Source organism: Scyliorhinus canicula, chromosome 12 (assembly GCF_902713615.1).
Source record: "Scyliorhinus canicula chromosome 12, sScyCan1.1, whole genome shotgun sequence".
Taxonomy (NCBI): domain Eukaryota; kingdom Metazoa; phylum Chordata; class Chondrichthyes; order Carcharhiniformes; family Scyliorhinidae; genus Scyliorhinus; species Scyliorhinus canicula.
In genome coordinates, this window is record NC_052157.1 from 138,510,924 (window position 1) to 138,534,801 (window position 23,878).

Consider the following 23,878-nt stretch of genomic DNA (forward strand, 5'->3'; position numbering starts at 1 on the left):
ATGAAAAGTTTGGCAATTAATTTCTCTGTGTGATACAGTTGACATTCTCAGTGTCTCCACCGTGTTTCCCTTTAATAACAGAGCAACGAGATGTCAATTCTTTCACCTCGCAGCTGTGCAACGTTTGCAAACAGAATGATCAGCCTCATTTAAAGCTGCATGACACCACAATATGGGACGATGACTACCGAGCACTTAGAGGCTATTAACCAAAATTAGCACTTAAATATTCCACTCCCCTTTTCAAAAGAATGCTGTTGGATTTAATTGAGGAACAGTGGGAGGAAAGAAACATCAATATGTAAAGTAGACAAAAAAAATGTTCTACAAATCCATATTTGACACTCATTTTTATAATCAGCTGCTTGAACTTCTTCATTTTTCTCTCCTTGGGCTCTCCATCCTGATCTTTTATGCTGCTTTAGGATTTCACTTTAAATTTTTTCCAGAACCCGGAAATGTTGAGATCAAGACTTGGCAGAACCGACTGCTGCTTCACCAAATATTTCCCTCAAACCTCCTTTCTTCTTACATTTACAATATATTTTAAACACCCAAGCTTGGTGACACCGAACACATTGTCCCACTTTTATACCTACCGGCAAGCATTGGGCTTCATTTTTATATGGAGCCTCATACAGCTAAATGCATGGGCCCTGCTGCATGTGTGTTGCATTATTAAGTTCTCTTGCAATGCTATCTGAATCACAGATGTCTACACGGTGTACAGGCTTCCTCATCCGCTGTACTACTCTCAAATTTGACTGTCTTTTGCATTGTGAGGATCAACCCTAAGCTTTGTCTAAATGATCTCACATTGAAAATAAAAACAAATTTCAATGCTTTTTTTCCACTCAGCAGAAAGCATCTGCCAAGAGCAGATTAATACAGTAGTATGCTGTTCCCAGGAGATTTTGCACACTTGAATCTTATTGGAGTTACTTTCATTTCTATTGGTGCAAAACCTCACCCAGTTTGAGAGCAAAAACATCTGCTTTTACATTCAGAATGGAGAGCTGGTACCCTTCAGCATGCTGACCTCGCCGTTTTACCGAGACCCACAAGCTGTTCCTATGACCTTCATATTCTGAGAAATCTACTGCTATCGCTCACACTGCCAAATCCTTCTGACTCACAAAAACTGGATCTGAGAGCCGACTACAGAGGTCAGGAAGCCGGATGCGGCAGTGCAACTAGGTTCCAAATTAAATGAAAGTCGCAGAGCAAATATTAAGTGCCAGCTTACTCATTTCCACCGGTCTACAATGCCACCAGGCTAATGGGAGCAGGGATTGCTCACGCGACCCGTGTACAGCTGACTGAAGGCATAATTTATCAGAAATAAATCTTTTCACATTAACTTACGATGCAAAATGTTCTCCTGCAGAGATGTTGCTAATTACCCAGTATACAAAATTTCAGCCAACAGTTCCCAAAGCTGTCACAACCATCTGGGGACAAAGGACTACTAATGATCACCAGTTACTGGCTGCGACCAAGTCAGTGGAAAAGGTCCACTTTAAAACCGGCTAGATCTTGCCTGGGAGCACTGAACCTGCAGAATACAGAGTGCCTGTGCAATGCCAATGTGTGAACAAAAATAATTTTAAAAAACAGTGGCCATATAGTTCTTTAACAGCGAACATGCACCGAGTCCTAATGCAACTTCAGGATGGTGCAGTGTCCAAAGTGCATAATGGGGAAAACAATTTCACACTAATTGGCGTTTTCAATCTTTTAAAGAGGAATTCACTCCGGCGCAGCGAGGCTCTTTTCATTTTGGATACAATGCAAGTTGCTGAAGAGCAGAGACAGATTGACCTGCGTCTGCTCTATTTATACCTGATCAGAAGCACTTGATGCTGTAAACGAGATGTTATAACTGGAAAATGAAAGGAGATGAAGGGTTTCTAGCAACAAGTCTTTCACTTTTACTGAAATTCATCACCGTACGATGGGAAATCTGGTTGTGAAAAAGATTGACCAGAGCCTGCCCTAACACAGAACAGCATGTGATGTCAAATATAGCACTGAAGAATGTGAATGGATGTATAAGAAAAGGAAAGCCTGAGATGCAGGTACTTGAACATGTATCAGGAATTGTAAATGTACAGCAGGGCTAGCTGGACTGAATGTGTTTTATGCTTCTCATGACACTTCTCTTGTTGAAGAAGCAGCCCAGCCATCCAGACTGATGGTTTAGGTAATATTAACAAATATGTCGATGACTATTTTCTGCTCAATTTAAAACTAGGTTGCTTTAAAGATTTTTGCTGCTCCAACCCTGTTCTCTTGGAAAATAAACAGCAGTGAAGGAGAAGGCAGAGAACGATTATGCAATGATTGATCCCCTTTGAGACCATTTGTTGCTCACAATCACTGTTGTAAAACTAAAATCTTGATCAACCACAGGAACGAGTCCACAATTAAGTCACTCAAGAAGTTTCATATCTTTCCCGTTTCATGCTCGCAATTCTAAACAACTAATCAAAACACCCCAGTAGGTGATATTTGATCAATTAACTCTTTGGCCACTGGCTTTTCTTTGCAGTGTTTCAAGTGCACTGGCTTTTCTTCAATACAATTTTAAACATAATTTAAGTTAAAATTTTTTTAACATGTTTGGGCTTCGCTGGTTAGGCCAGCATTTATTGTCCATCCCTAGTTGCCCTTCAAAAGGTAGTGATGAGCTGCCTTCTTGAACTGCTGCAGTTCCAGAGGTGTAGATACACCCACAGTGCTGTAAGGGAAGGAATTCCAGGATTTTGACCCAGCGACAGTGAAGGAATGAAATATCTTTCCAAGTCAGTGGTGAGTGACTTGGAGGGGAACCTCCAGGTGGTGGTGTTCCCAGGTATCTGCTCCTTTTGTCCTCCTAGATGGTAGTGGTCGTGGGTTACGAAGGTGCTGCCCAAGGAACATTGGCGACTTCCTACACTGCATCTTGAAGATGGTATACATGGCACAATTTCTAGTTTGCACATGTACATGAAGAGTCGCAATTGGTGCTGAACATTGTGCAGTCATCTGCAAACATCCCCACTTCTGACCTTGTGATGATGGAAGCAGCAGAAGATGGTTGGGCCTAGGCACTACCCTGACTAACTCCTGCAATGATGTCCTGGAGCCAAGATGATTGAACTCCAACCATCTTCCTTTGTGCCAGGTATGTCTTCAGCCAATGATTCCCATTGACTCCAGTTTTGCTAGGACTCCTTGATGCCATACTTGTTGAAATGCTGCCTTGATGTCAAGGGCAGCCACTATCACCTCACCTCTGACATTCAGCTGTTTTTCACATCATTATCAGCTCCTCAATGGCAAGGTGGAAAAATACATTGTGCGATCTGAAACTGGGCCACACAGTCTAATAGGTTCCAAGATTTGATCGCCGGTCTGTGTTGAGTCAATACAGTCAAGTCAGTGGTAGAGCTGTTACAATTGGTTTAAATACTGAAACCCCAAGAAAGGAAAATAGTCTTTCTAGCCTGTGTGTGTGTGTGTGTGTGTGTGTGTGTGCTTACATGCATGAGAGAGAGAAAGAGAGTACCGAGGGGCAATTCAATGTCCACGTAACAATATCCCAGCAACATTTGAGGGGAGATAAATGGGAAACACGCATTTTGCATCTATGTGAATGTTGGACGAGCACAGAATCAGAAGACATATCCTTTATTTCTGAACACTGACTGCATAAATTCACTTGGGATGAATAGCAACTGGAGTAAGGTACAAGAGAATAACTGGCACACAAGTGTTAATGAAGTATGGGGAAAAATAGGTTTTCAGGAAAAATACAACAAACTCAACCACCTTGGCACATTTGGCTAGTGCGGGAGACTTGCCTATGTCTGTATCAATGTTGGCTCTGTATCTGTATATAAAAAAAATTGATCCCTTGCCCAGTGATTAACAACAGCGAGGGAGATTCACATCAGCGTGGTGTGAATGGTTGACGCTCGTTTACTCTTCCTTTCTGTAAGAATCCTGAATGACCCTCTTATGGACTGAACTGATCTCTCCACGCATCTTCCCTACTGTGTAGTACTACACTCCGTATGCTTCACCCCATGCCTACATATATGTATTTACATTGTGTATTTATCGTTATGTCCGATGCTTTTCATGTATGGAACGATCTGCCTGGACTGTACGCAGAACAATACTTTTCACTGTACGTCGGTACACGTGACAAAAGATCTAAATCTTAAAAAAAGGATCAGTACCTGCTGCTAATTTAATACCACATTCAGCAAATGGAATGAATCCAAAGAGCCATTAGTTATACAAGTCTAGGAACTGCACCTGTACAGGAATCACACCACAAATGAGACTCTACATGCAGGTAGAGCTCAGCAAGCCAAATTAAACGAGTCTTGAAAATAACAAAGAAGTAGGCATTTAAAAAAAAATACCTCGTGCTGTTGAGGATTTGTGTAGCGATGTCACACCGTGAAATTTCAAAGTGAAAACTTGCGCTCTGATTTCTCTCGCACTAAATTTCCTAAACTTGGCTCAGCCATTAGGGTTAGATAGTGCTAGAATCATCTCTGAAGGCTGAATTTTTCTTTTACAAAACGTAACGGCATGGGGCATTATCTGTACATATGGATGCTGACCTGGGATTTTTCTTTCAAAAAGGTCATTAGTTTAACTTCGATCGGACAAGCAGGTTTCTTCCGAGAAATCACCTGACCATTACAGTACAGGAGGATCCGGTTTGTTTTGAACTGCAACCACTTACTTCATTGGGAAAAAAAACTTAAATGATTCTTTTGAAAAGAAAAGGCTAATAACTTGCTGGAAATCGCATAGAAGAGAAAAGAACTCAACTTTTGAACCTGCTGGTTTTGAAAGAAGTCTTGTTGGGGAACAAGTAGAGGGAGGGGGTGGCACGGTGATTAGCACTGCTGCCTCACAGCACCAGGGACCCAGGTTAGATTCCCAACTCGGGTGTCTGTGTGGAGTTTTCACATTCTCCCAGTGTCTGTGTTGGTTTCCTCCGGGTACATCTGTTTCTTTTCACAGTCCAAAGATGTGCAGGTTAGGTGGATTGACCATTCTAAATTGTCCCTTAGTGTCCAACGGTTAGGTGGGGTCACAGGGAAGTGGGACTAAGTAGGGTGCTTTTTCACAGGGTCAGTGCATACTTGATGGGCCGAATGACCTCCTTCAATACTGTAGGGTTTCAATGAAATCTGCAAAGGAAGGCCCCAACTGTCTTTTTCTCTCTCTGCACACCGTGCCTGCAATTGTAGGACCTGCAGCCAGAGAACCCTCATCTGAGTGTAACCTGTTTGCATTTGGACCTGTAAAGCGGAGGCCAGTTGATAAGAACTTCTACACAACCACTGGATCAGCAACCTGAATTCACATGAGGGAATTCCAGGTCAACAGTCTCAAGGCCCTATGGACTTTAGCCTATATTTTCATAACACCTATCCTCTGAAGCCCATCTCTGCAGTGCAGAGAGACTCTATCTCCTCTGAGCATTTTTGCCATGAAGGAAACTTTAAAGTTTCTCCAAAGATGTTTCACCCTATGATTCCCAAAATCAATTACCAATTGTGACTGGGGTTTCATCAATTTTCCTTTCAAAATGGAGTTCATCATAGGATCATAAGAGTCCCTACAGTGCAGATGTGAACAGTTCCAATCAATCTGCATTTCAGATGACACAATTGCTTGTTCCACCTGCAATTATTCATGCACCTTCAATTCACTGCTTTCCAACTCAGAGATGTTTGGCCTCATCAAGGTGCGAGAGTGTCAAAGACTGACATGTTCCCATTGGAAACACCTAATGCTAATAGCAGGTATTCACTTTAATGGTAAAGCAGCTAGGATGTAGCGTAAAACTCCCTTTACTCTTCCCAAACATGCCTCAGCACCTACCTCGGAAGAGCACATTGATTGCATCCATGTTAGAGGTAGTTTCCTGCCATGTGGGTGCATGCCAACTGGAAACTGGACTGAACTTTTTTCAAAAACAGGAATTGTATCTTAGTACAGCAAGGTAAAGGTAGCTAGTATGCAGAGGGAAAAGCTCAGTTGATACTGGGGTTAGTGGGTGCTGACATTCCAATACGCAAATATTGCACAGCTGTCAACAACCGTGAGGGCAGCACGGTAGTACAAGTGGCAGGCACTGTGGCTTCACAGCGCCAGGGTGCCAGGTTCGATTCCCCGCTGGACCACTGTCTGTGCGGAGTCTGCACGTTCTCCCCGTGTCTGCGTGGGTTTCCTCCGAGTGCTCCGGTTTCCTCCCACAGTCCAAAGACGTGCAGGTTAGGTGGATTCATAGAATTTACAGTGCAGAAGGAGGCCATTCGGCCCATCGAGTCTGCACCAGCCCTTACAAAGAGCACCCTACTCAAGCCCACGTCACTACCCTATCCCCGTAACCCATACCGTAACCCAGTAATCCCCGCTTAACCTTTTTGGACACTAAGGGCAATTTAGCATGGCCAATCCACCTAACCCGCACATCTTTGGACTGTGGGAGGGAACTGGAGCACCCAGAAGAAACCCACATAGACCCTCATTTGAATTGGATTGGCCTTATTAAATTGCCCTGTATCCAAAAAGGTGAAGAGGGGTTATTGGGTTACGGGGATATGGTGGAAGTGAGGGCTTAAGTGGGTTGGTGTAGACTCGATGGGCCGAATGGCCTCCTTCTGCACTGTATGTTCTAACCCCAGATTAAGCTTGCTCCAATTGCAGAGGGCCGAAACTGGGCGAACATGGCAATTTTTAAAAAACCAAGTCTGCCCTGGGATGTCCCACCAATATAGAAGCAATGTGCGAGAGCGAGCGAGTGAGCGTGTGTTATCTGAGAGGTAACACCCTCATTTGAATTAGAAGGCTGTGGGTTCTATCCCAACTCTGGAACCTTGAGCACACAATCAAGATTGAAAACTATCAGATAAAAAGTTAAACTGAGGGCCTGTCCATTTAAAAACAAAGAACAGAACAGCACAGAACAGGCCCTCTGGCCCTCAAAGCCTGTGCCAATCATGATGCCTATCTAAACTAAAACAATCTGCACTTCCAGGGTCTGTATCCCTCTATTCCCATCCTACTCACGTATTCATCAAGATGCCTCTTAAATGTCACTATTGTATCTGCTTCAACCACCTCCGACAGTGCATTCCAGGCACTCACCACCCTCTGTTCAAAAAAAAAAACTTGTCTCGCACATCTCCTCTAAACTTTCCCCCTCGTACCTTAAACTCATGTCCCCTAGAAATTGACTTTTACACCATGGGAAAAAGCATCTGGCTATCTACTCTGTCCACGCCACTCAATTTTATAAACCTCTATCAGGTTGCCCCTCAACCTCTGTTTAGATTTATTGTCACGTGTACCGAGGTACAGTGAAAAGTACTGTTCTCTGTACTGTCCAGGCAGATTATTCCATACATGAAAAACATAGGACATACGATAAATGTAAATACATGGACAGATATCGGGCGAAGCATACTGAATGCAGAACTACAACAGTAGAGAAGATGTGTAGCGTGATCAGTTCAGTTCATAAGAGGGCCATTCAGGAGTCTGGCAACAGCGGGGAAGAAGTTGCTTTTGAATCTGTTGGTGCATATTCTCAGGCTTTTGTATCTTCTGCCCGATGGAAGAGGTTGGAAGAGTGACTATCCCGGGTGGGAGGGGTCTTTGATTATGCTGCCCACTTTTCCAAGGCAGCGGGAGGTGTAGGCAGGGTCAATGGATGGGAGGCGGGTTCGCGTGATGGACTGGGATGTATTCACGACTCTGTAGTTTCATGCGGTCTTGGGCCATGCAGTTGCCATACTAAGCCGTTAAAAGGACAGTAGCACCTCAAGATGGTGGCTCATCATTACCTCTTTCAAGGAAATTAGGATGGCACACTCAATGAATGATATGTCGAATGTTCCATAGTACGATTTGAAAAGGAGCTTTGAGCTGGTTATTCTCAAGCAACACTCCTAAAATATTTATCACAGTTATTTGTGAGAGCTTGCTGTGAACAAATTAACTGCTCGGTGCCCCCACATTACAACAATGAATTTACTTCAAAGCAATTTGGAACAATGCAAGAATGTAAAGGTGCTATTCAAATGCGAGTTCTTTCATTAATGGGTTCAATAGACTATCTGATCAGCCATAACAAGGCGTTTGAGTTTGTACCATTCATCGAGTGTTCCTGGCTATTAATGGTTTACAACAAAAAAAAAAATCGCTGGTTTTATTCTTCGAATCATTCATGGGATGGGAGCATTGCTGGCAAGGCAAGCATTTATTGCCCATCCCTAATTTCCTTGGAGAAGGTAGTGACAAGCCACCATCTTGATCTGCTACTGTCCTTATGGTGCAGTCACATCCACTGTGCTGTTAAGGAGGAAGTTCCAGGATTTTGGCCCAGTGACAGTCAAGGAACTGTTTTATTTTAAAATGGTATGGGATTTGGGAGGAGAATTTGCAGTCGGTGATGTTCCCATGCACCTGCTGACCACGTCCTTCTAGGTTGTAGAGGTTGCAGGTTTGGAAAATGCAGTTGAAGGAGCCCTGGTGAGTTGTTGCAATACATTTTGTAGACGGTACACTGCTGCTACTGTGCATTGATGGTGGAGGGAGTGAATATTTACGATGGGGGAATGGGGTGCCAACCATGTGGGCTTTGTCCTGGACTGAGATGAGCTTCATGAGTGATGAAGGAGCTGCACTCATCCAGGCTACTGGAGAGTATTTCAGCATACTCCTGACTTGTGACCTGCGGAGTCAGCAGGAAAGTTATCCATCATATAATTCCCAACCTCTGACCTGCTCTTCAGCCACAGTAGGTGCGTCCTGGTCAATGGTAACCCGTGGGATTTTGATCGTGGGGATTCAGCGACAGTAATGCTGGTGATTGCCATGGCTAAATTCTCTATTTTTGCACCATGCAAGTACCAGGCAATGTTGCTTGCCACTTATCAGCCAGAGCTTGAATATTGTCCCAGTCTTGTTGCAAGAAGGCATGGACTATTTCACCATCTGAGCAGTTATCCACAGGTCTTGTAGGCAGGAACTCTCTAATTGGAGTATGAAGAGGTACACAAATTAAATATACTCATTCTGTATTATTATTTTTTTTTTATAAATTTAGATTACTCAATTATTTTTTCCAATTAAGGGGCAATTTAGCATGGCCAATCCACCTACTCTGCACATTTTTGGGTTGTGGGGGCGAAACCCACGCAGACCTGGGACCTCAGCGCCGTGAGGCTGTTGTGCTAACCACTAGGCCACCGTGCTGCCCGTCTGTATTATTATTATTTAACGGTGTTTCATTGGCAGTTCTTTAACTTCACAGGCAATTACTATATAACTAGCCGGTTTGTTTTAAATTGCGAGAATCTATCTGGAGTCTTCAAAAAGGAATTTCCTCCCAAAATCCCTAGCTTTTGGACATCTGCTCTATTATTTCCTTATGCAGCTAGCGCCAACCGTGGGACATTTTATTACTTTAAGGGCACTATATAAATACACGTTGTGATAGCAGTTAACTTCTTGTGTATTATTATTCTTATGCTTTCCAAAAATAACGAGGGTCTGGGTAAAAGCATTGGATGACATAGCTAAATAATCTTCAAAGGGATTTTTGTTGCTTTTCCAGATAGGTTATGAATCTTTGCATGGATATTAGAATGAGGAAAAACACTATCGGGGAAATGGTAAACTAATTGCAACACTTGGAGTCGTCAAATGCAAACTCAAAATGATCTACATTACCAGGGAAAAGTCGTCCAAAAATAATACCCCTGCAGTGGTGCAACAATACCTTAAAATGATAGTAAAGATGAACAAAATAACAAAAGATTACGTATTCATGAAGAAAAGGAATGAACACAAATAACGATGAATCTGCGCAATAATACGTAATGAAGGTGAAATTAGTCTTCAGCGATAGCACAAAAGGAATGGGATGAGAACGGGCTGCCAATTTACTATAATTCTTTCTGCACCCATCAAAGACCAAATTCACCCATTATGCCAGGGGGTTGTATTCTGCAAAGGCTCTAGTGATTCAGGAAGCTTCACTATTGTTTAGCCCCATACTCTGGGATAGTATCACATTATCAGGAACAGGAGTCATGAATTTGCTTCAACAGCTACTTAGGTTTCTATATTGCTTTGTAGGCAGAAAGAAAGGTCACAAAATGCTTTACAAGTTGGATGAAGAACAGTGGATTCAATGCAGGCTGAAAAGTTGTTGGGTTGTGGAAGAGAAGACACAAGTTGAATAAATGGCTGTGGTGGGTACAGGTGTAAAAGGTAATGAGTTAGAGGGGGTGTGCTCTCAGGATGCTCCCCACGGTGGACAGGCATTAGTTAGCAACCTGGTTTGTTTGATAGAGATACACCATTTTTTGTTCCTTCATGCTCACCGGGGTAAACCTGGAGTTCTATAACAAACTCTAAGGAGTGATGTTTCTCAGAAAACTGAGCAGTCAGCAACTGGAAATTTCAGAGGAAAATTAGGCATGTCAGCACTCCATTGATGATTAAAGCGTGTTTGATGCAATTTAAAGACAGGTCTGTGAACAGGTAAAAAAAACTTCCCCGCCTTAAAAGTGGGCAATGCGACTAAAGTTTGCAGATCAGGGACCCATGCTAGTTGCTAGATTCCAATTGCAATCTTCAGGCACAAATTGACAGAGCGTACATCATGCACATTTCTGCCAGATGGTGTGCTGTCTAATCAGCGGTCCTAAGGAGATCCGTTGGTAGAAATGGCCCAGGAGTTTTATTTTTGGTGAAGAGAAACACAGATCAGTATTGACTCATCGGAGGCCCACTGACCCACCCACAAATGCCCCTTCTACTCACCCAGGTACTGTAGGCTAGCTCATGTCAACCAATTTCTTACTATTCCAGAAATGGGAAGCTGCATCGGAGCAGCAGGTCCACAAAGTAGCTCAGGTCTCAGGCTGTACTGACTTGGTGCCAGCTACAAATGGCAGTCAAAGAGCCAAAAACGTCTAACTCGCTAACCCAACCCTCCCCTTACAAGTGAATGTCTGGTGTTACATTGGCAACCTCCGTTGCCAATAGACGGTACAGATATCTGACTAGGGCATCCTTTTTAGCTCACTTTGGATTTCATACCAGCAAGATGTATTTAACAAAAAGGAGTTTCCATCGTGGTAATGGTCAGTACACGACTGTGACATATATACCAGTTTCAAACAGAGGTGACACATTTGGCTCAGTAATCATTTTTTAAAAAATTTAGAATACCCAATTAATTTTTCCAATTAAGGGGCAATTTAGCGTGGCCAATCCACCTACCCTGCACATCTTTGGGTTGTGGGGGCAAAACCCACGCAAACACGGGGAGAACGTGCAAACTCCACACGGACAGTGACCCAGAGCTGGGATCGAACCTGGGACCTCGGCTCCGTGAGACAGCAGTGCTAATCACTGTGCTGCCTTTGGCTCAGTAATCATGACATCCGTTAGCATGGCTGCGCTTTGAAACAATCCGTTGCATGGCTCGCTGTGCCAGGCAGGTCTTTTCAATATTTCTCTTTTATCACACGCAAAATACTTCACAGGTGCAGTTTTATAAAGTAGCAGAAAATTATGAAGCAAATTCTGATAAGGCACCATATTAAACAGGAGTGGCTTTCCGTATTTTTGTTTCAAATGAAGTGTCTGTTCTAATCTGTCATTCCTGTATTGATATGCCCTACCACTTTCTTTTTTGCCACCCACATTATCACATAAAGAAATAATTCTTTTGTTTCCAACCAACTGCAAATGTTCAGGGGCTGCATCGGCTCATTTCTCCGTTCTCCCGCTGAATTCTGATATTGGTTCTCTGTTAGTTAGAAAAAAAAACAAAAAAGGTTTCTCTGGAAAGAGCAAATTCACTATCACCAAGTGCATCCCAATGAATCTCAGTAGCTTTCTCAGATCTTCGGGGTGCTTGCCTTTCACACCACTTAGCAGGATTCAGATTGATCCCTGTCACAACCAATCCTGTCAAAGCCCATCTCAGGTTGCCTCTTGAAGCAGTCAAAGGCCTGTTATCATCAGTTCAGTAAAAGATCAATCCAGCACAGAATGAGAACATAATCAGTCATTGATTGATCCTAGCTCCTTCAGAGACTGTTAAATTTCCCCTGTGAATGCTTTCCAAAGGGTTAAAGGCCACGTCGACAGCACTTTCCATTTTTCTGCTAAAACGTGTTTGTACATTTATTTTCAAATGTATAGCGTTTTGCTAAAATTGTGTCTAATAAATACTGAAATAATTCTAATAACTAAATGACACAAGTAATAGCTGACCTGTAACTGCACATATTCATGTCATCCAATATCCCTGCCAATTAAACATTATTATTAAACTGATTTCAATTTGCATCATTCTGACCAGACCATATGGATCATCATACTACTAACAAAAATCAAGTTTAATAAAATAGAAAGAATTCATAAGAAGAGCAATTAAATGCATCTTAAAGAGATGATAGTATGCAAAACAAGGGTAAATGAGAAAGATTGAATTGCAGAAATGTTTCAAAACAAGACTAAAGGATTAAAACAACTAGGGGGTATTTGTGACTTTAGACCAGAAATGAAAGATCAAGCTAGATATTAAACTGATCCGATCACCTGTCTTATGCTATTGTCTAAAGTCAAAATAACAAACCCCACCCCCCCCCATCTCCGATGTGAAAAATGGAAAACTTGTATTGAGACAGAAATGCACTTTACATTCAATAGGATAGCTAACTGCATACATTATAATCTCAAGATATCTCTTGTAGGCTAAATCCTTTATTTAAATGGGCAGACCTGCAGGCAAATTATGGCATCGCAGACCCACAGAAATTGCAAGTCTACAAATTTGCTGTTGTATTATATGCCTCTCGCTGTGCAAGGGAGGAAGTGGGCTGCTGTCCCACTTGGTTGCAGTCTTTCACAATCTGACCTCCGTGTTGCTCAGAGGAGCCCAGGAGACCTCCATGGGTTGGTGCCCAGCTCTTAATGTAAATGAAAGAGGAGGGTGCATAAAGGTTGCTTTGCCAAGATCAGAACAAAAGATTTTTCAAAAAGCACTGAAGGCCTTTAGAACTCTCTAGGCTACAAATTTTAAAGGACCTTATTGAATAGAGTGTTTGACAAATGCTCGGTTTAGAAACTTAACACAATGGTGTAACACGATGGTGTTAGAGCATCACTTTCTCACTCACACATAATGTTGCAACAATGAAAATTACATCTTAATCCCTACAGTGCAGAAAGAGGCCATTCGGCCCATCGAGTCTGCACCGACCCTCTGAAAGAGAACCCTGCCAAGGCTCAATCCCCCACCCTATCCCCGTAACTCCCCACCTTGGAGCAATTTAGCATAGCCGATTCACCTAACTTGCACATCTTTAGACTATGGGAGCACCCGGAGGAAACCCACACAGATGCGGGAAGAATGTGTAAACTCCACACAGATAGTCATCCGAGGTCAGAATCAAACCCGGGTCCCTGGCGCTGTTGAGGCAGCAGTGCTGATCATACTTTTCTCTTCCCAGACTAAAAAAATGTCCTCACACATTTTTCCTGGGAGACAATGTCCCTTTAAGAGAGTGCCTCCAAACCTCACCGAGAGATCCTCAGAAGAAAGGTTTTATTAAATCCAAAATATATATTTTTAAATTCCACATTATTTTTACTCTTGCTCGTTCAGTCAGTTTCGCTGTCCACATGAAGCCACTTACTCTTTGGCATCCGACCAAAGTGGATATTCATATGCAAGGAGCATATTCAAACATGGATGTTACAATATAGCAATCAGGAGGCAGCACTGGCGGACTGTTTCCTCACTGGCCATGGGATGTCACGGTCAATTACAGTCGCCCCAGTTGACCTCAGCTAATCAACTGAGAACCCTGGCATTTATGACTCAACTTTGTGCTGCATACAATCAGATGCAAAGTTCAGTGTTAATTTAACATGCAAGAAAAATTAAATGAAAATCGCTTCTTGTCACGAGTAGGCTTCAATTAAGTTACTGTGAAAAGCCCCCTAGTCGCCACATTCCGGCGCCTGTTTGGGGAGGCTGTTATGGGAATTGAACCATGCTGCTGGCCTCCCTTGGTCTGCTTTCAAAGCCAGCGATTTAGCCCAGTGTGCTAAACAGCCCCTTGTTTAGAACTTGGCGAATAACCACCTTGCACTGACAGAAGCGTTACCGTTTTCCTTTAGCACGACCAACAAACCAACTAACAGGAAAAATTTTTAGCAGGGGCTTCCATTTTAGCTTGACACCCCCAAACCATGTTCGCACTCAAAATACTGTCCTTCCAGCAGCTATGGTTTTTAATGCATATGGTTGTAAGAACTTCTGGACGTAGGCCAGAGAAGACAGAAAGCTGAAGAGCTCTGCGCTTTTATCTCAAGGTTGCGATTCCCCATTCCTGTATTAAAGTCATTAGTAGTTGGTTCAGACTAAAGTGGTCCCTGAAGAATGCATGGAGTGCTGTTCAAATATTCAAATTGCTTTCAAAGAGTGTGGGACACTCATGAGAATTGATGCCTGCTGGCCAGCCAATTGGAACACTCCATTTTAATTAACTATCTTCATTAAACTTATTGGCAGTCAACGAAAAGACCTCTGGCTCCAGGCCCCTGTAGTAGTTATAGCTGGTGGGGTTGCCAGAGGATGATAGACATGGAATTCCCCCTAATATAAACCAGAATTATTAAAGGTGCTGAAGAAAAGTTGGATTCTCTCAAGGGAATGAATGGCAAACCATTTGTAAATGGGAAGAACCAACTTCAACTCCTGTCACAAAGCAGGAAGTTATGTTGAACCTGTATAAACCTCCGGTTTGGATACAACTAGAGTATTGTGTCCAGTTCTGGTCACCACAATTTAGGAAAGACGTGAGTGCAGACAAATTTTACCAGAATGGCTCCAGGAATGAGGGAATTTAGTTCCAAGTTAGGTTCAAAAAGCTGGGGCATTTCTGCTTGGAGTGAAGGAGATTAACGGGGTAATTTGTTAGAGGATTATGACAGGTTTAGACAAGTAGTCAAAGAAAGGCTGTTCCCATTAGCTGATGGTACAAAGACTAGGGAACAGATTTAAACTTTTGAGCAAGATGGAGGAAGATTTTTTTTGTGAGCAAGGTTTCTTTTTGCTTGAACCTAGCAAGAGGAAATTGGTTGGACATCTATTTATTGAGAAATAAATTTGCAGTTCTACGGAGATAGGCAGGGAATGGGACTGATTGGGTTATTCTACAGAGACTCAACTTGGACTTGATGGGCTCAGTGGCCTCCTTCAGTACTATCATTTTTTTTAATAAATGTTTTTGATTGGGTTTTTGAACAAAGTATATTTACTGTTATGTACACAGGATAAGAAACATATATATATATATACACACACAAACACACATATATAGAAAAGAAGGGCACAACCAAACATACCAAAGAAAAGAAAACAGTAATCAGCAAAAAAATAATACCATAAAAAATAAAATAGAATAACTGGTAGGGTGTTATGCACCAGCTCAACAGCAGCAACTCTGTACACCTGGCAAAATTATTTACAACACTAAAGTAGGCGACTGTTTGCTGGGGGGGTGAAGACTGGGGAGGTATATATACATTCGGGTGCCGGCGAAATAATTAGTGGGCAATACTCAAATGGGTTTGGTGGTGTTGTCGCTTGCTTCTCCCGGACGGATCTCGTTGCCGTCTCGTGTTCACCTCCGCTTCTGCCGTTCCTCCCGTCTTACGTCTTCATTCTCCTCTTTCCCTACTCCTGGAGATGCCATGTTCGTTATTGTATCCCGTGCCTTCCTTCCGGCACTCATTTCTCTGCCTCCCCCCACCTCCCTGGTTCTCCTCTCTTGTTCTCTACCTCTTCCCTCTCCCCTCCCCTCCCCTACCTCCCGTGGTTCGCCTTTCTTTCCTCTTAGGTTTAGCTGTCTCTCTCTCTCTCTCTCCTCTCTCCCCCCCTCCCCCCCCCCCCCCCCCCCCCCCCCCCCCAAAACTATCCCTCGCAGTCTATCTCTCCCTTTCATGCTTTGGCTACTTTCCCCTGATTCTTGGCTATCTGGCTATTCTTCCTCTTGCTCGTTGGCCACAAACAGGTCCCGGAACAATTGCGTGAATGGCTCCCACATTCTGTGGAAGCCGTTGTCTGACCCTTGGATGGCACTTCAGTACTATTATAATACAGGTGAATGTAGACTGGTGCAAACTGCAAGAACTCTGGAACTTCAAATGTTTCACATCCAATGAAGTGCAGCCAGGTAGACAATCATCTGAACATAAGAGACCATCCCCATCAAATGAGATGAACGACCAGTTAATCTACTTTTCAGGGTGCTGTTTCAGTGAAATATGTGAGCACCAAACCAATGCTACAGCTGCAGGTCCTGAGCCCATGAATTTCATCACTTTGGTCCCGAGTAGGATTAAACTTCTTGCCCTTTTGTTTCCTCACGAGTGCATCCCTCATGATCTCGAATATTAGCACCGCGTTACAGGTCTAGAGTTCTCCAAGATGATCTGCAACAGACACTGTTTCACTCAGTCTTTTAAGGGGTTAAATGGCTCTGAAATTCTCTTTAATAAACAGTAAGCCTGAAGTGTGTTGTGAAAGACAAATGGGAGCCGGCACAGCCTCTCCTGGATTCAGCAGGAACCCCGGTCTAACTGCTTATTCGTAGCAAATGGAGTGAGGTAAACATCAAAGGTCAGTGATCCGGAATAACCAGGAGTTTGGAAAAAATCTTAAATTAGCCATAAGAGCAAAATTATGCAATTGTTTGTGCGAGAGAGGCTCTGCAGGGTTGCAGTGGCTGCTCTCCTTCCATTAGGCTAGGTTTTTAACAATCAAATTCTTTGTTGAGCGCAATTATGACTCATCCAAGTGAGGTCTTTATCAACAGCTAATGCTTTTACGGCTCTTCAATGCAAGTTGTTCAAAGTGACAAGCTCTTTCACTTATTTAAAGCTCAAACTGTGGTTTGAAAGGACAGTTAACATTTTTTGAAGCATTTTCCTTTTGTTTGTGTGCTCAAAATAAATAAACAGTGCAGAACTGATGGGGGTGTTGTTTTCCTGTATTGTGCCCAAGACCCAAGAGCTCCTTTATCATGTTCTTTTAAAATGTAATCCCATGTTGGATTTCCTATAGAGCAGAATTTTATAAAAGTACCTCACAACGATTTCTGCATTCAAATATTATCTATAATCGGGTGATTTCAGAGCTTGAATTATTATTATAGAATTGTAAAATATATGTACCTTTTGGAAACAAATTAAAGTGATTACCCATTTGTATACTCTTCCGATCTGGTTTGCAGCATTCTTCCCAAAGTAACGCACATGTGGCTGCATTGCTTCAGTGGCATTTTCTCGCTATTCACTTCGGGACATAAGAGCAATTTGGAGTGGTTGAGAGGTGGGGTTGTACAATCAGGTGGGACTACCCCTCGACAAATGCTTAGATTGTCAGGGAAGGTGGAAATGGTCATCTTACACTGAGACCAATGGATGCTAAAACATGGATGCTTAAGAGCTTGGTCACGCTGCCCCTAACAATGGTCGGTGGTCGGGGGGCGAGGGGGAGGGGAAGTAGAGAGAGAGAGAGAGAGAGAGAGAGAGAGAGAGAGAGAGAGAGAGAGAGAGAGAGAGAGAGAGAGGGTCTGTATGTCATGTGGGGAAGCCCGCCTCCCCTTATTTGGGAGGAGTTCCAGGATTTTGACCCAGCGACAGTCATGGAATGATTTAGTTCTGAGGTGGTGCGTGCCCTCGGGGAAACCTGCAGATGATGGTGTTTCCATGCATCTATTGCCCAATCTAGATGGCAGAAGTTGCAGGTTTGGGAGATGGTGTTGAAGGAGCACTGGAAAGTTGCTGCAACAATATTGCCACTGTGCATCGATGGTACAGAGAAGGGATGTTAAAGGTGGTGGACAGGGTCCCAATCAAGTAGGCTGCTTTGTCCTGAATAGTGTCGAATTTTGAGAGTTGTTGGAGCTGCTCTTTGGTGCAAGTGGAGAATGTTCCATCACACTCCTTTTTTAAAATAAATTTAGAGTTCCCAATTCCTTTTTTCCAATTAAGGGGCAATTTAGCGTGGCCAATCCACCTAGCCTGCACATCTTTGGGTTGTGGGGGGTGAAACCCATGCAAACACGGGGAGAATGTGCAAACTCCACACAGACAGTGACCCAGAACCGGGATCAAACCTGGGACCTTGGTGGTGTGAGGCAGCAATGCTAAGTTCCATCACACTCCTGACTTGTGCTTAGAGATGGTGGACAGGCTTTGATGAGTCAGGAGGTGGGTTGCTTACCATATAATTCCCATCCTCTGACCTGCCCTTGTTGCCAATTTAACTGATCCAGTTAAAGTTCTAATCAACGGTAACCCCCAGGATGTTGATGTTGTGACAGTCAGTGATGGTAATATCAGTGAATGCCAACGCACAAATATGAACTCCCTGGCACAAATGTTAATTGCCACTTATCTGCCAAACTTGAATGTCGTCTGATCTTGCTGCACACAGGCATAGAATCATTACAGTGCAGAAGGAGACCATTCCGCCCATCAAGTCTGCACCGACCTTTGGAAAGAACACCCTACCTAGGCCCACGTTCCCACCCCATCCCCGTAACGCAGTAACCGTACCTAACCTTTTGGACACTAAGGGGCAATTTAGCATGGGCAATCCACCTTTCCTGCACATCTTTGGACTGTCGGAGGAAACCCACAGACAGGGGGAGAATGTACAAACTGCACACAGCCAGTCACCCAAGGCTGGAATTGAACCCGGGTCCCTGGCGCAGAGGCAGCAGTGCTAACCACTGTGTCACCCATATGGATTGATTCCGTATCAGGCAAGTTGTGAAAAGTACTGAACGTTGTGCAATCCTTGCCTAATAACAGCCATCGCGGCTTTGGTTATATTAGTCACAAAGTGGTAGAAATGAATCTGGACAGGGAGCTCTATCCTTTCTTATTCTCACCAACTCCTCCCCTCAAGCAGCGATTCCTTACTGGAACACAATTCCATCGTACTGATCGCCCTCTCCATTTCTGTCTGAGTATCCATCATCCGCATATGAGCCTTGACAGTACCTGTCAACAAGCTGACCTACTGAGCGAGCAAACAGAACTCTTGGAAGTTCAAACCTGGGGCTCTCCTGATCTGCAAAGCATAATGACTCACTAGCTTGGGTTTTCAGGGGATCCTGGTCAAGTTGAAGCTGGTCTGAAAGTTCCGTATGAAAAGGGAGAGCAGAAAGCAGAATCAGCAAGTGATGCTTTGGGATTCACTCACGCATCTATGAGAATTCAACAGCTGTATTGCCAGACAACTGGGAGCATCACCCTTTATAACCTTTGGCTAGGGCAACAGTGCTCTAAAGGCATGGAACGCTCTAAAGAGGTGAGGCTAAGTAAATTAACTGGGGAGTTTAAAAAAAATAATTGCTTGTTAATTTAGATTTGGTAACCATGACGGTAGATCATACAGATCACAATCTCACAAATGAGCTCCTCAAGTTGAGCCCAAGGCCTGTCACCTCCAGGCTGTAATCAAATTAAACTATGAGAAAACCGATTTAAAATAATAAATAAATAAAAGCTACAGTGTATTAATGAATCAAAAGAATGCATTTAAATACGAGACCAGCCATCCATATTAAGGCTCTCCACAGGTTCAAGCATTAATCCATATGAAACTTCAGGGGGGGATGCAGATAGAAATTAAATTGTATGTACCCAAACGCTCAGCCAGGCTCATGTACACGGGGTCCACCCGCCGCATTGTTTTCACCAAGTCTTTCTTCCGGAATTTGATCTCCACCGTCCCCTCTGGCTCCAGTACGCCACCTCTGTAATGAGCAAAACCCATTTACAGGCTAATTAACCATGCAATTATTCAAGGCATAAATTAAAGTCACAGCATTAAAAAATATAGTCTGGACCTTTGAATAAATAGGAACTCATTCAGGAGGGGGGGAGGGGGAGGAGACAGGGGTGACATGCTTTGTTTTCGTTTTCCAAGAATCTGTCCGTTTTCCAAGAATCTTTCTTTATCTCTTGAGTACTGTGCAGATATTTTATTTCATAAGATTCAAAACATAATTGTTAATAGCAATTGTACAGCCAGTTTGTTCAGGTCAAGCTGTGATCTGTGGTTCTCACAATATTTTCTACATGAGAGATGGCGTGAGAACTTGGCAGGAACAACTGGTGAAAAGCCAGGCCTAGATTAAAGCTGGCAAAAAAAAAAAAATCTGAACCAACAGGGCTAAGTGGCAGAAGAACACCTATTCCTATAATGCACAACAGGAGTTTCACAGCAGAGATGCTGCTATTGCACGGCAATTTGACAGTGCAGTGTCATGACCACAGTTTTTACAGATGGAGGTTAAGGGAGGGGGGGGGGGAGAAGAGAAGTGGGGTACGGTGCGTCAGGAAAGAGGGTAAGAACCATTCCCATCATGGAAGGGTGGGAAGAAAATCTTCAGCCTGGCCATCTTCATGTGTCACTTTGACGCCCATTCAAAGCATCAACAGGAGGCCTGAACAGCAGGTTTTGTACCCCCTCCTCTAAATGCCAGTGTCCAAGCTCTGTCCTGCTTGGAGATGGGGATGAAGCACTGAAGAAAAGGAGAGACTAGCGAGAAAGACGTCACAAACTCCTCTTTTCAGCAGATTAAGAGCAATGCACTATGGGAGAGAACCCAGGCAATTAATTGGCCAATAAAGAGGAAACAACACAAAAGTATGTGAAGGCAAATAAGAATTACATTTAATCCATATATATTTCTCTATGGTTTCTACATTGTGACAGACACAATGCGAACAAGGCAGCATCCTTCACTGCATGTCGAAAAATTCTGTGTGAAGTCAGACTGAATCAGTTCAGCCTCAGGAGTCTTACAGTTGTCAGATTACATTTAACTTTCCTTTCACAGAACACCTAGAAACATGGATTCGGAGTAAAATTTTCAATGAGGAATGGAAACATAAAACACAAGGAACATTCACAGAAGTGATTAAATTAATGAGAACTATCTACTGTCCCACCCCACCCTTCCATGCAGCGGTGACTCCTACGGAGGAATAGCTCTTTCAGTTCCTCCGGAATGTTGTGGAAAATCAGTGCACATTTTAGCCAGTTCTGCTTTAAATAAAAACACTTCTTTACGCCATTAGAACAAGACTATCAATTTGCTGGATTTCAACAGTTCAGCAGCAACAATTCTGTGACAAAGTGTGCCAAATCTGGGCCAGTATAAACAGCCAGTGGTCTCTTGTGGGCTCCTGACTAGTATTTGAGAACAGGGATAATATTGCAATTTTTCCACTCTTCCATCTTCATTTATCGTACATATTTGTTAACCATGTTTGAAGACATTGAAGTTAGTATGTGTGGTTTAGAGATTAGTTCAAAATCCCCATGTCTGTGTCATCTTAATTGTGCATGACAGTTCATTTGTTTGATGTGAAAAATATAAAAGGGCAGGTGAGTACAGAAAGGGTTAACCACCAGTGCAATCAGAGCGGAGTCGATTTCCATACCTGCTCTCCTTGTCTGCATACATCTCCATGTGCCTAGGGTTGATGGTGGGGTCAATGACTACCCAGGAGCCACCTCTCAGCTCTGCATTCGGGGGGATGTACACAATCATGGGCTGCTTGTACTCTCGCAACCCATCGACAATGTATGCACCAAACTTTAGCACTTGATCATACATGTCTGGAGGGGAAGAGGAGAGTGGTTAATTTCACAGGGATTCGCATCCTATCAAACCACTCATGCTGAGACAACGACCCTGGTGTTAATTTCTGGTAAATTTCATGGCTGATTTCTTCCTGTCGTGGGTCACTGCTGGCCTGCCTAACTAAACCCGAGCATATGGATTACCCCCCAACTAAATATTCAGTGAGTTTTATAATTTAATTTTGCATTATCTTGATAATCTTTTAGTCACATAAAAATGTGCAGAAGACCAATCCGAACGCATCTGGATGTGCTTTTTATCCAACTTGAATTGGACCTCCTAAGTCGTCGAGTAAAGAGTTTTCACTAATGTCAATTTTCAGCATAGCAAGAACTGAGTCTAATCTTTTCCTACTCATTACACACGATTCCGGAGATGCTTTACCCACCATCCAATTGGCTCCTTGCCGTGTGTGTGCACTGGAGAATGGTGTAATTGTTTATTTTCTTCCTCGGCTTGCCTTCCCCCACCCCATGAATAATCAAAGCGGTGCCAAGGCAGAAACTGCATGCGCATGTTTCTCCTTGTAAGTGAGTGGAATTATTGGGCCAAACAATTTCAGAGCAGACCCTTGTGCTGCAATGTTTTATTTACTGAGGCTGTGAAAGGGCGCCTTAAATGGGTACCCATCATCAAGACTCCAGACGTAACGCTGCCCCTGCAAGCTCTGGGTCCCACAAAAATTGTTTTTGGAGCATTTTAAATTGCTACAACTTATTAAATGTGGACTCGCATCCGCAGGATCCCCGATCAAGGATAAACCTCAGCAGCAGGATGATTTTTTAAAAAAAAGATTAAAAGGTGACAAATATAAAGGATACTTTTTTTGTGTCTGTTTCATTTCTTTCTTATAAAATGTTCCTTTCCCTGGTATGATTTCCATTCACAGCCTAAACACAAATATTCAAAACCAAAGCAATATAAGTAGATGGGATATAAAGTCAGTTAATGCTGTGATTGATTGATCTTAAAATGTGTGCCAGAGTCTGATGTGCTGCAACTACACTACACCCATCAATGACGACAATTCCAAATTTTAAGTGATTGTGGACTTGATCAAAACGTACGGCGCCAACATTACTGAAAACACTTTTAAAAATTACTGTCACAATTTGGAAATATTCCACCGCCTCTTCGTGCAAGAAGAAAGCGTAGAATACCCTGTTGAAGATCTTACAAAGAGACCAGGTTGCCCCACAGTCCTGAAGATTATAGCACAGCCTTCCCAAATTAAGATCACACACGGACAAAGAAATTTGAATTTGTCAATAAGCACAGATTAATTTTGGCTGTCCTTCATTCAACCATTAGGTGGAGTGCTTCATGCTGGTAGAGCATTCACTTTGTGTGGTGTCTGAATGGTATTGACAGTCATCTAGAAATGCTGTTAGGTCCTCACCTAAAATTGTGGTTGCATTCCTGAAAATCATGAAGTGAAATTACTTTAAGTGAACATTGGGAATCCGTTTTAAAACCATACTTAGCTACTGTCGGCTCTTCATTAACAGAAAAAAATTAACACAAATAGTTGAATATTTTACTTGCTAAATTCCTATACTGATAAATGAAACAACATTTAAAATAAAATAAGTTAAAAATATAAAAGAAAAATGTAACTTTCTACTCACAGTGCCTCCTGCACATCCCAGATCCTGTTCCAGAATTCCTTACTCCCTGAACCTCGTGGTCACTCCAACCCTCCGAGTTGTGGATTGTTCCCTCCCCAACGCTCAAGAGTTGTGGCCTCCACCCCTCCCCCTCATAGCCCACCCTCTCACTCCCTGATTCACCCTCTCGCCGCTTCCCTATCCTGAGGTGGGAGAAGAGCGAGGCCAGGGCATTAAAAAAATTGATTGTAGCAGCCCCAGCTTGACACTTCTGCACCATCAGAGCCCTGGCTTCAGATTGAACCTGGGTCTTCAATGGGAACCCAGGTCCAGGAAAGGAAAGCGATGAGAGGGCGGGACGGGAGGGGGAAAGTGGACCCAACTAGGGCAACGGCTCTCCAAAATGGTGTCAACTGGGTAACGCCAGAAACAACATTAAGACAAATCTTGCAATGCTCGACAAAATTACAAGCCTCATTAACTTTG

The 23,878-nt window shown here is 43.1% G+C and overlaps 1 protein-coding gene across 1 annotated transcript in view; it reads right to left on the reverse strand.

Moving 5' to 3' along the window:
* Window positions 1–23,878, reverse strand: part of acaca (acetyl-CoA carboxylase alpha) — a 324,414-nt gene that overhangs the window by 25,677 nt on the left and 274,859 nt on the right. The window contains exons 50-51 of the mRNA XM_038814269.1: window positions 21,583–21,760; window positions 19,774–19,886 (exon numbers count right to left, since the gene is read on the reverse strand). Of these exons, the coding sequence (XP_038670197.1) occupies window positions 19,774–19,886; window positions 21,583–21,760 (291 nt within the window). The remainder of the gene's footprint in view (window positions 1–19,773; window positions 19,887–21,582; window positions 21,761–23,878) is intronic.